Genomic DNA, 13,535 nt, shown 5'->3' with positions numbered 1-13,535 from the left:
TTAGAAGTGTTACACCAAAGGCAAGGTTGTTTTCCTTTCATATCAAGAGTTTCTTGATGCTCAGGGCATTTTAAATGAATAAAGGTGATTTAGTGTACGCTTTTTCTCCCCATATAAAATACACATATTGGTAAGATTATCTTTTACATTTTGAGAAGATTATCTTTTTCTTACACCCTTTGGCCATTTGGTCAAAATCTTGAGACAGAGACTCTTTAAAAACCTCTTCCCTCCTCTCCAGGGCTGCTGGGTTTGTCTCCAAACACCTCCCACCATCAGTCCCTGCCAAGGCATCCCCTCCATCCCCTGCACCAGCTCCCCTTTGTCCCAGCCTGGGTTTCCCTCCCCATTCCCCCTGGCTCTGGCTTTTCTGCTGGTGGCAGGGAGCTGTGTCAGGCCAGGAGGATGCAGGGACGTTGCTGTTTTCTCCTCAGAGCCATCCCAAAGGCTGCAGGGTGCTCTGGCAGAGCAGTCCCCTCATTCATGCATTATTAAAACCAAGTGATGCCTTCTCAATTTGGGAAACTCGCTCACTGAAGGCTTGCACTGAATGGCATGAGAGCTGCAGCTACTAAAGCAACATGTTCCAGCTAAATACATGAGAATTCCAGGCCAATTGGAGTCAGGGACTGCTAATTAGTTATGCACAATTGAGCCATCCCTAATGAACAGAAAAGCTGCAGTGACATTGTCATTGTAGTGAGTTCATGCATGTTTGGTAGTTACAAAAAACAACGGCACAAAGAGTTTTAATTGAAACTGGTTCCCACCTCCCAGTGAACAAAATAAAACCCCAAACAAAAATCAAACCCCAAAAAACTCACACTGCTCACTTCATGAAATATTTGTGTCATCAAGCAGAGCTTTTCTGCACTGTGTTCATATTAAAAATATTTCTGATGAGCAATGCTGGCCCATAAATGGCTGGGTAATTTGAAACCAGAGAGTTTGCTCTTCATTGAGCATTTGTCCCAGCCATTTGGGGTTTATCTCTGGAGCCTGTCACAGGCTGAGTAACTACTCTGGCAGTAAACATGAAGTGAAATGTGTAATTGTCTGTGAAAAAAAAAAAAAGGTACTGATACGATTTATGCTAAAAAAACCCCAAACCAAAATTTCCCAGCTTTGTTCTTGTTATAATTTCATTGCTGCTGCCAACAAGTCTGATATTCAATGTTTAAAGGACAGGACACACTCAGTGATGATTAGTTTTCAGTATTGAAGCAGCTTTCTGCATCTTACACATAAGTTTTTAATAAAGATAATGATCTATACACAGCACCTTGGCCCCTTGCCACTGGTGTATGGCCTCTCATCAGCTGCTTGTTCAGTGCTGGATATTCAGGACTTTTTGTGTACAGAACAAAAAGGTTATTTCTGAGGAAATTAAAAATAAACCCATTTTAACCATTTCAAAATAAACCTATCTATCTGAAATTCTGGATACTTCATGCAGAACTAAAGGAGAAGTTGAAGCAAGCTGTCTAGGTTTAATTCAGCTCTGCCAGTGGTTGCTTGGATGACCTTGAACAAATGATTTCACTCCTTAGTTTCCTCCATTTGTAAAATATCAACAGAGATCCTCAAAGCTGCAGAACAGCCATGGAAATCCATCACATCCAATCACCATTAAACCTCTCAAGTGGTTCTTGAGGCTCTGCCCTCCCCTGCAGCATCAGACACGTTCCCACTGCAGCTCCAAGCCCTTCCAGCAGCTGTGGGAACTCATCCCAGGGCTCTGCAGGTCAGGAATTGGAAATGTCTGCTCAAGATGCAGCTGCAGATGGAAAGGACATCACCTCCCACTGCATAAAGAACAGGCCTGGAAATAAAATCAGCTTTTCCTATGTCTTAATGGAAATTTATACAAATTACCAGCATTGCTCCACTGGAAGGGTTTGCACTATTCCTCATGGTGCTGTTCTGGAATGACAGGAGATTTCCAATTGGGGAAATCATTTCTGGCTATTTGCTTCCACCTGTGGGCCCGAGGGTCATTGATGGTACAAAGGGACCAGGAGAAAGTCTTCCACAAGAACCAGTATTGTATTTGCTGGGAAAAACCCTGACCAAGGCTGGAATGATGAACCTGACTCCATGGTCTCAGAAGGCTCATTTATTTTATTATATTAAAGAATACTATACTAAACTAAAGAATAGAGAAAGGACACTTACAGAATGCTAAAAGATAATAATGAAAACTGGTGACTCTCTCCAGAGTCCTGACACAGCTTGGCCCTGATTGGCCAGAGAGTGAAAACAACTCACAGCAGAACCCAATGTGCTGGGAAGGATGAAAGTTTGACAAGAAAGTCTCACAGATATGTGTTCTTAGAAGAAAGATTTTTAAATGTAGAGTCTGATGAAGGAATAGAGATGGAAGCAAGTTTTGATATAGAAGGAAAGAATTGCTGAGCCAGTCTGACTGGATAACCAAGGAGGCAAAGGGTGAGTGAGTTAGAAGGGGTTTTTATGGCTTAGAGCAAAGGATAAACCCACCCCAAACAAGAAGATGTTTGTACCAAGCAGAAAGAGAGCACAGGCAAACAAGGCAGCAAATGTGGCAAGGAGAAAAAAGGTCTCAGAATTTTCCACTGCAAGAAAACTGAAAAACAACTTCTAGCTTAAACTGTAATGTACTGACTGTGAGTGACTGGAGAACAGTGACATGAACATGGTAATTACAGTAGTTATGATGGGCTATAGATAACAGTTAAGGTATGGATTGGTTCTACTGTATGAAGATGCTCAGCAAAGAAAAGTCTATAATGCACTGGAACCAAAACCAAAGGGACTCCAGGCCTGCCTGCAGCTGGAGCTGACAGCTGTGGGCACAGCTCTGTCACCCACCACCCTGGGCTGCTGGAACCTCTTGGATGGAATAAACTGCATTTTGGATACCATAAACTGCATTTTGGATACAATAAACTGCATTTTGGATACCATAAACTGCATTTTGGGTACAATAAACTGCATTTTGGATAGAATAAACTGCATTTTGGATACCATAAACTGCATTTTGGATAAAATAAACTGCATTTTGGATACAATAAACTAAACTGCATTTTGGATACCATAAACTGCATTTTGGATATAATAAACTGCATTTTGGATACAATAAACTAAACTGCATTTTGGAGAGCTGCCTGGAGTCCCACGTCCCTCATTCAGGCTCTTACACCAATGGAACAATCACCTGTGGGTGAACAATCTCCAAACACATTTCACATGAGCACAACACAGCAGAAGCAAATGAGATCAGAATTGTTTTCCTTTTTCTCTGAGGCTTCTCAGCTTCCCAGGAGAGAAATCCTGGACAAAGGGATTTTTCCAGAGAATGTGAATGCTACAAACCAGAACCAACAAAGATCCCTTGCCATGGATTTATTGACTACAACCTTTAGCCTATTTTCAGTTTGTCCCTTCTCTTTGCCACCAAGGCTGGTGGAAAATCTTTGATTCAGCCCTGCCTTCAGGGGAAGCACATCACTAAATGTGGTTGGAAGACTCCAAAGCACCTGTAGGGAAAGAATTATCCCTTACAGCTCTAACACACCCTGGACTGAGAAAGGAGGGGGCTTTGACACAGCTGCATTTACTCTTTCCTTAAGAAGTAAGAAAAAGGCTAAAAAATATACAAATTAGTATAGATAAGCCAATTCTCCCAGTTTTTCCCCCTGTCCCATGCCATAAAGGTAAAGTAACTGAAATGGAGAATTTCAAGACTTGCAATAGGACAAACCTCTTAGGGGAAGAAATTGAGGAGAAATATCACTGAAATCAAGATTATAAAATGCAAGAAACAGCTGGGATTTGGTTCTAGGTAGAATATCCCAAGTGATTCCATGAACAGCAACAATGTTGGGTTACTGCATCTTGAATATATCTATATATATATATATATAATTAATATAGTATATATTATATATGTATTATGAATATAATAATTGAGATATGAGTCAATCTTTCAGAGAAATAAAATATATTGAAAACAAAATGTCCCTTTACGCCAGGGGTAAGAGAAAGGGTCCATTTATGCCAGGGTTTCTGTCTTTTCTAACAGAAAAATGTTGTTTCCTCTGGCCCTTGCTGGGGAAAGGATCCTGAACCAGTGAGATTCCAGTGATCCAGACTGAAATCCTTGGATTTCTATTGAACCTGAAACCCACAAGCAACATACACGTTTTAATCTAAGGCAAACAAACACACTGAGCAGAAAACACCACAAAAGCAGAGGCCAAACCCCTGATCCTCCTGTGAGGATCAGAGCCCAGCAGCTGGGAGAGCTTCTGGAGGCTCTCAGGGCTGCTGGTTTTAGTGCTGGTTTGGTGCAGGTTTTGGTGATGGTTTTGGTGATGGTTTGGTGCTGGTTTTGGTGCTGGCTTTAGTGCTGATTTGGTGCTGGTTTTGGTGCTGTTTTGGTGCTGTTTTGGTGCTGGTTTGGTGCTGGTTTTGGTGCTGGTTTGGTGCTGGATTTGGTGCTGGTTTTAGTGATGGTTTGGTGCTGGTTTTGGTGCTGGCTTTAGTGCTGATTTGGTGCTGGTTTTAGCGCTGGTTTTGGTGCTGATTTGGTGCTGGTTTGGTGCTGGTTTGGTGCTGGTTTTGGTGCTGGTTTGGTGCTGGTTTTGGTGCTGGTTTGGTGCTGGTTTAGTGCTGTTTTGGTGCTGGTTTAGTGCTGGTTTGGTGCTGGTTTTGGTGCTGGTTTGGTGCTGGTTTGGTGCTGGTTTGGTGCTGGTTTTAGTGCTGGTTTGGTGCTGGTTTTGGTGCTGGTTTGGTGCTGGTTTTGGTGCTGGTTTGGTGCTGGTTTGGTGCTGGTTTGGTGCTGGTTTTAGTGCTGGTTTGGTGCTGGTTTTGGTGCTGGTTTGGTGCTGGTTTGGTGCTGGTTTGGTGCTGATTTTGGTGCTGGGTTTGGTGCTGGTTTGGTGCTGGTTTGGTGCTGGTTTTGGTGCTGTTTTGGTGCTGTTTTGGTGCTGTTTTGGTGCAGGTTTTGGTGCTGGTTTGGTGCTGGTTTGGTGCTAGTTTTAGTGCTGGTTTGGTGCTGGTTTGGTGCTAGTTTTAGTGCTGGTTTGGTGCTGGTTTGGTGCTGGTTTTGGTGCTGATTTAGTGCTGGTTTGGTGCTGGTTTGGTGCTGGTTTGGTGCTGGTTTTAGTGCTGGTTTGGTGCTGGTTTGGTGCTGGTTTTAGTGCTGGTTTGGTGCTGGTTTTAGTGCTGGTTTGGTGCTGGTTTTGCTGTTATTGCTGGGGTTTGCTCAGAGCATCACATGACAGAGCTGTGCCAGCCTCCCCCTGCAGCACAGCCGGGCAGCTGGGGGTGCCCAGCAGGCACTGGCACTCACCTGCTGCCCTTCCCAGCCTTCCTTTGCCTTGCCCAAATTGTAATCCTGGTTCCATTTCAGCCCACAGAGTCAAACACCCCAGCAGAGCAGTGCATGGGGATCCGTGCTTCACAAGGTATGAACTAACTCTTCTGCATGAATTATCAGAATTCACACATCTCTGGAGTTGGATGGGGCTCACAAGGGTCAGATATATCATTTTTCAGAATATATTTCAAACTCTGCTACAAAACAACTCTGATTGCTGGGAAAGGAAAGAGCCAGTGCAACAACAAACTGTTTTTTCTAGAATTACTACGTATCCTTGTCACATACTATGAGGAGGAGAAAAAAAAACGGCAAAAGCAAGCAGGCATGAGTAACCTTGTGTAGATCTGTGAGGCTCCTACCTGGAGTAGGAACTCCCTGTGCAGGGCTTTCAAAGCTTTGCCCCCATCCACAGACTGTGCTAATTTGGGGTGCATTTATCAGGGTTTTAAACCATGTACTTAAAACCACGTTCAAAATACTCAGACTGGCTCCAGTAAGCACAGAAAAATCTCCCAGAAAGAAACCTTATGGGCAAATAGAGTTACTGAATGTATCAGACAGAGAGCTGTGCACTCCAGAATATCAAATAAATAGATGTTTCTGCAAGGCAGGGAGCAGTGTCCATGGATGCATCTCCATGACGTAGCTACAGAGGCTGCCTCAGTCTGGTCGATACAACCACCTTGTTTTTTCAAAAAGAAAAAAAAAAAAAAAAAGAAAAAGAAAAAAGAAAACCACCCACAGACACACACACACACAAGCAACCACAGAACCAGACAGAAGAAAAATCCTGGAAAATGTAACAGGTAATGTTTAACAGAAAAAATGTATCTGCTATAGTTAAAGGTTTTAGTTTTCATTCTAAGTATTTTATTGAGGCACCGTTTTTAAAGCAAATGGGATCAGATCACAGCACTGCACGAGCCCAGCCAGCAAGGCTGGAAATTTGAGACGCTGAGAATCAAACCCTAAACCCACAATCCATTACCGGATGATCTCAGCGGCACAAAAACAGACTTGTTTTACTCTGCATTATTTTAAGGCGCTGCTGAGACCTTCTGCACTGTAATTAGCAACAGAGGACTGTCAGCTCGATGTGCAAACACACAAGTTAGCAGGGATGGAGAGGAAGGTGTCCTTCCTCTAGAGCACAGCACCCAGCAGCACAAACGGGTCTGCAACAGCCATAACCTCTGCTGCTGGTACCAGCCAGGCTTGGGAGTCCCACACTTGGAAAACCCCACGTTTTTCATGCAACCAGCAGGAGCCAAACACGCAGCCCAAATAAAACCGGCCGAGTTAACGAAGCCCGGGCAGGGATTCCCGGAGCTAGGGCAGAACCGGGGCTGGTGCCCGGCATCCCGAAGGACATTCACGCTGGTGAATGGCACAGAGCAGCGGGAGCTGCGTGAAAACAAACCGGCTCGTAAACACGGATTAACACACGCAACGCCGCCGCCACAGCGGCTCCGCACAGCAATCCCTGCCCAGGGCGCCTAAACCCAACCTGCCCCTACGCATGGGTTCTGCGTTTCCCCAGAGAACACGGGATATGCTTGGTCAGGGCGCTATGGATGTTTTATTTAGTGTGGTGATGGGAAGCAGATTTCACGGCTAGTCAGGCGCTCCAGGGCTCCCTGGGGTTGTTTTTTTGGGGTTTTTTTTGCTCCATCCTCCAGCCCGTGAGGCTGCGCTGCAGCCCCTCAGCAGGGCCGGCTGCGGGGGCTCTGCCCCAGGTGAGCCGCACCTGAGGGGAGGACGGGGCAAGGACGGGGGGCACGGAGGATGATGATGATGATGATGATGATGCAGGGGCATGCAGGGGGGCACCTACCAGTCCGTGTGCGGCTCGTCGATGACCAGGAGCAGCTTGAACTTTCTGCCCACAGCCGCGGAGACGGCGGCGGACGCGTCCACCAGCCCGGCCGAGGCCGCCGTCTGCTTCACGGCGTTGGAGAGCGAGCTGAAGAAGCTGCTGCCCGCCGACTGCTGCGGCGGCGGCGGCTGCTGCTGCTGGGGGGGCGCGGGCTGCGGCTGCGGCTGCCGGCGCTCCGAGGCCGGCGAGCCCGAGGCGGCGGCCGGGGAGCCCCCGGAAGGCGGCGGCGGCGGAGGCTGCTGCGGCTCCGGCCGCTGCAGGTCGGTCATGTAGCCATTGGGCAGGTTGGCGATGAAGCTGCTGTCCGAGAGCCTGCGCCGCAGAAAGTTCATCATCTGGCCGGGCGGGGGGCTGCGGCGGGGCCGGGAGCGGCTGTGGGTGCGCCGGCGGCAGCGCTCCGCGCTCCTCGCTCTGAGCGCCCGCTCCGCGCTCTGTGCGCCCGCTCCGCGCTCTGTGCGCCCGCTCCGCGCTCTGCGCGCCCGCCGCGCTGCCACCGCCCGCCGGCAGGGGGCGGCCGAGGGGCGGGCGGGGCGCGGGGACGGCGCGGGGACAGGGAGGGGACAGGGACGGGAACGGGGATGGGGATGGGAACGGGGATGGGAACGGGAACGGGGATGGGGATGGGAACGGGGATGGGAACGGGAACGGGGATGGGGATGGGATGGGGATGGGGATGGGATGGGGACGGGGATGGGGATGGGATGGAGATGGGATGGGATGGGAACGGGGATGGGGATGGGATGGAGATGGGAACGGAGATGGGATGGGAACGGGGATGGGGATGGGATGGGGATGGGATGGGATGGGGATGGGATGGGATGGGATGGGATGGGATGGGAATGGGATAGGGATGGAGATAGGGAGAGGGATGGGGACAGGGAGGGGACAGGGATGGGGATGGGACAGGGATGGGGATGGGGACAGGGATGGGGACAGGCCACAGCCAGCAGGTGTGTGAATGTGTGTGGGTGTGTGGGGGGGTGTGTTGGTGTGTGTGGGTGCGTGTGGGTGTCTGTGTGTGTGTGGGTGTCTCTGGGTGTGTGTGGGTGTCTGTGGGGGTGTTGTGGGTGTGGGTGTGTGGGTGTGTGTGGGTGTCTCTGGGTGTCTATGGGTGTGTGTGGGTGTGTGTGGGTGTCTGTGGCTGTGTGTCCAGTCAGGATAACAAGGGCTGTGATTCTCCCCTGCCACAGCAGCCCCGCTGTGCTCAGCGCTGGGTGAGGATGAGGATGGAGCAGGGAGCGCTGCTGGGACAGCTCCGCGCTGGCTCGGGGCACTGAGCCTGCAGCACCTCCCGGGACAGCTCCAGCATCAGCACGAGCATCCCTGGACAGCTCCATCCACAACATCCCTGGACAGCTCCATCCAGAGCATCCCTGGACAGCTCCATCTGAGCATCCCTGGACAGCTCCATCTGAGCATCCAGGACAGCTCCATCTCAGCATCCTGCACAGCTCCATCTGAGCATCCTGGGACAGCTCCATCCACAACATCCCTGGACAGCTCCATCTGAGCATCCCTGCACAGCTCCATCTGAGCATCCCTGGACAGCTCCATCCCAGCATCCCTGGACAGCTCCATCCCAGCATCCCTGGACAGCTCCACCCTGAGCATCCCTGGACAGCTCCATCTGAGCATCCCTGCACAGCTCCATCTGAGCATCCTGGACAGCTCCACCCTGAGCATCCCTGGACAGCTCCATGTGAGCATCCCTGGACAGCTCCATCTGAGCACCCTGGACAGCTCCATCTGAGCATCCCTGGACAGCTCCATGTGAGCATCCCTGGACAGCTCCATCTGAGCATCCCTGGACAGCTCCATCCCAGCATCCCTGGACAGCTCCATGTGAGCATCCCAGGACAGCTCCATCTGAGCATCCCTGCACAGCTCCATCTGAGCATCCTGGACAGCTCCACCCTGAGCATCCCGGGACAGCTCCATCCCAGCATCCTGGACAGCTCCATCTGAGCATCCCTGGACAGCTCCACCCAGAGCATCCCTGGACAGCTCCATCCCAGCATCCCTGGACAGCTCCATCTGAGCATCCTGGACAGCTCCATCTGAGCATCCCTGCACAGCTCCACCCAGAGCATCCCTGGACAGCTCCATCTGAGCATCCCTGGACAGCTCCATCTGAGCATCCTGGACAGCTCCATCCACAACAACCCTGGACAGCTCCACCTGAGCATCCCTGAACAGCTCCATCTGAGCATCCCTGCACAGCTCCATCAGAGCATCCCTCAGGCCCTGCAGGATGCAGGGAGGGACAGCAGCCCCATCCTGAAATGGTGGCTGTGAGCAGGAGCAGGCAGAGCCATTTGCATCCCCCCAGATTTTCCCCTAAAGCTCTGTAATCTCAGACCCCACTCTGGTTTATGGCAGAAACCGTGTGAGGAAGGGGTGGTGCTGTGTTCCTTCAAGCAATTTTACCAGAATTTGGGTGCTTTTCCCGGCAGGATTTCTTTAAGAGTAATCAGAATTCTCTTTCCCCTGAGTTTTGGGATAGGCACTGTGTGTGACATAAACCACACAGCTCAGCCCTTATCCTTTTATCAAGGTACATCACAACTCATTTGGATGCTGATCTTTACAGGCCATGTTGGGTGGAACAGGTGCTCTAAGAATAAACACAGTAAATCCATGCAACAGCTTCTTTTAAGGTTAGAGTTTGAATAAAATCCCAGGTGCTAACACTTGCACAGTTTGAATTTTACACATTATGTACAGGGTTCTTTAATGAAGGGCTGAAATTAGAAATGTTTATGTACTACAGAATGACAAAAGCAAATAAAACACCAGGGCTTATAGGTGATGGTTGTCATATAAACACCATGGACACACTGGGGGACAAATTATATCTACAGATAAATGATATTTTAATATCTGTTAAATTCCTGTTCTGGATTGAGGGGTGATTATATAAAAACCCCTCTCTTTGGGCACACTGCTTCCTGCACAGACTCAGGACCTGCTCATTTTCCTGACAGCATTTCTGGGTGATTTGGCTCACTCAGACCAAATTTCCTGTGGCAGGGTGAGATTTCCATTTTCCTGGGCACAGGAAAACAGATTAACAGGTTAACAGGTTAACATTTTAACATATTAACAGGTTAACAGGTTAACATTTTAACATATTAACAGGTTAACATTTTAACAGGTTAACAGGTCAATATTTTAACAGGTTAACAGATTTGCCAGGTTTCTTCTGCAGGGCTGAAAGGCACCTCCAGTACCAGCTTGGATTGGATTGGATTGTAATTAATTTTAAATATTGCTTGTATTTCATTTTGCTTTTTAAAATATCGCTTGTATTTCATTTTAAACACTTTTCTTTTAAAGAATTACAACCATTACACATATGGACTGACAGACTGGATGGATAAAGAAGAGGTGTGTGTCACTCATAAATTTGTGTGGCAATACATATATGAAAATATATATAATAAAAAAAGTATTTATTTCTATATATGTTTTATATTTTTATATACATAAATTTTATTATATATATAATTTTATATATATAAAATATATATAATTTTATATATATAATAGATATAATATATATTATATTATAATTTATATAATATATATTTTATATATATATATTTATATATATACTTTATATATTTATATATATATAAAAATTATATATATGCCCCTGGCACCCAGAATTGCTGGGAGCACTCTGTCAGGTCTCATTGCACGAAGCAAACTCCAGAAGAAGATTAAGCAGAGTGGTCCTCCTGCTTGGATGGCAATGACACAAGATCTGGCCCTGCTTGCATATTCCTGTGGAAAACTTGTTTTTTTAGTGATGGAATCTGATTTCTGTCTGAGATATTTCTTTGTTCAGTCTCAGGTTTGCCTGCAGGTTTGCAGCAGTGGTTCTGGCTGGAGCCATGGCTAGCAGACTCTCAGAACACTTGCCCAGGGTGGTTTCTGTCCCTCCTGGATGGTTGGGTGAGCAGCAGGAGCCCCGTTCACCCACCCTGTGCACTCTGAAGATGTCACAGCTACATTAAATAAATAATATTTCCCACTTTACACACTTCATTTGCTTTGAATCTGCTGGCCCTTCCCTATGAGAAGCTTCTCAGGGGATTTTTGTGGAGTTTGATTGCTGGTTGGTTTTTAATTTCCCTCTTTATGTTTAACCCTCTTTACCATCACCCTCTTTGCTGACAAAAATCTTTCAAAACATCCATCATTCTCAGATGCCAGAGTCAGAGGGGGTTTAAAACACCTTGCTGAGCATTGCAGCAACCTTAAATCCAAATCTGCACCAAGGCAACTGCAACTGGACTTGGTGGAAGTGGCAAAAACTTGGTTTTTAATACAGAACAACCAAAATGCAGAGCTCTCTGTGAAGCACTGTCGTTACTGGGAGGGAAAACTTTGTTGAAAGAGTTTCAGCAGATATTACAGGGAGCTTGATGAATTTAATAGCACATAAACCTGTGCCTGAAAAAGAACAAATGGCATTTTTGGGGTCCAAACCACTGTTTCACAGCATATTTGTGAGGGAATGCAACACAATTGTGTCTGATAGGAAGTGAGAATCCTGAATTGCTGGCATGATCAATGACAGGGAGGCTCAATATCAAAGGAGAGAACACAACAGCAATCTCAAATCCAGCTTTCTTTCCTACCACAGAAATCAAAATGCTGAAAGAAATCAAATTTTTTGTGATTATTTGTGTTGACAAACTGAGAGGAGGAGAGAGGGAAAGGGTGAAGCAGCCTAAGTTGCACTTTCAGTGAGTTTAATCAGACACTTCTGTGAGTTCTCCTGCTAGTTCAATGGCCCTGAAGCAAAACCTTGTCAGGTTTCTATTTCTGATCTCCCTGGCTCTGCTCAGCCTCGGTGGCAGAGGTGCAGCTGAAGCCTCTGAGGTGTGACAGAACCAGGCTCAGAGTGAGCACTGCCTCCCTCCCTGCTCCAAAGGACACAAACCAGCTCCATAAGGAACTCAGTGCTCCAAAGGACACAAACCTGCCCCAAAAGGACACAAACCTGCCCCAAAAGGAACTCACTGCTCCAAAAGGACACAAACCAGCTCCAAAAGGACATCAGTGCTTCAAAAGGACACAAAGCAGCCCAAAAGGACACAATCCAACTCCAAAGGACACAAACCAGCCCCAAAAGGACATAAACCAACCCCAAAAGGACCTCACTGCTCCAAAGGACACAAACCAGCTCCAAAAGGAACTCAGTGCTCCAAAAGGACACAAACCAACCCCAAAAGGAATTCACTGCTCCAAAAGGACACAAACCAGCCCCAAAGGACACAAACCAACCCCAAAAGGACACAAACCAGCTCCATAAGGAGCTCAGTGCTCCAAAACGACACAAACCAGTGCCAAAAGGACCTCACTGCTCCAAAGGACACAAACCAGCCCAAAAGGACCTCACTGCTCCAAAAGGACACAAACCAGCTCCAAAGGACACAAACCAGCTCCAAAAGGAACTCAGTGCTCCAAAAGGACACAAACCTGCCCCAAAAGGACACAAACCAGCCCCAAAAGGACATAAACCAACCCTAAAAGGACCTCAGTGCTCCAAAGGACACAAACCAGCCCCAAAAGGACACAATCCAGCTCCATAAGGAGCTCAGTGCTCCAAAGGACATGAAACCAGCTCCAAAAGGACACAAAGCAGCCCCAAAAGGACCTCGGTGCTCCAAAGGACACAAACCAGCTCCAAAGGACACAAACCAGCTCCAAAGGACACAAACCAGCCCCAAAAGGATACAAACCAACACCAAAAGGACACAAACCTGCCCCAAAAGGACACAAACCTGCCCCAAAAGACACAAAGCAGCTCCACCCTCCCTCCCAGCCCAGGCTCTCACTCTTTTGTCACCACAGGACACAAAACAACACGATGTGCACACACTGCTGTTCTCAGGGTGAAAAAAGGGAAGTTTATGTTCTAACTCCAGTATTTATAGATTTCCAAAAGTGACAGCAGATTGCAGGGTGACAGTGCCACCTCTCCAATGTCACTGGACAAACCAACAGCCCCTCAAATTTCTCCTCTTCCATAAAGGAATGCCAGACAATAAGTTGTTTACAGAAAGTGTGTGAGAAAGTTCATCACAAGAATGTAAACATCAGAGGGCTTAGAAAATCTTAAAAAACCAGGGTGACACTCCTTGATTGATGAACCTCATCAGGGAACAAAATTAACCAGAATTAGGCTTTTGTCAGGTGGTCATTTCCTGAATGATGCTCGTGTTCCTGAGGGAGCAGCAGCAAAACTTGAACAGCATCAGACATCCCCGTCACAGACATCTT

At 47.5% G+C, this 13,535-nt stretch overlaps 1 protein-coding gene across 1 annotated transcript in view; it reads right to left on the bottom strand.

Annotated features, from left to right (window-relative positions):
• SYN2 (synapsin II) overlaps positions 1 to 7,732 on the bottom strand; it is a 203,980-nt gene extending 196,248 nt beyond the window's left edge. Inside the window, exon 1 of the mRNA XM_071440058.1 lies at positions 7,200 to 7,732. Within this exon, the coding sequence (XP_071296159.1) occupies positions 7,200 to 7,576 (377 nt within the window). The 5' untranslated portion in view covers positions 7,577 to 7,732. The remainder of the gene's footprint in view (positions 1 to 7,199) is intronic.
• Positions 7,733 to 13,535: the final 5,803 nt, after the last annotated feature.

The sequence above is a fragment of the Agelaius tricolor genome, unplaced genomic scaffold, assembly GCF_023055355.1.
Source record: "Agelaius tricolor isolate 1412-34295 unplaced genomic scaffold, bAgeTri1.0.p SCAF_14, whole genome shotgun sequence".
NCBI classification, from domain to species: domain Eukaryota; kingdom Metazoa; phylum Chordata; class Aves; order Passeriformes; family Icteridae; genus Agelaius; species Agelaius tricolor.
The sequence above is the reverse complement of the archived record's forward strand: the minus strand, read 5'-3'. Positions and strand labels throughout refer to the sequence as shown.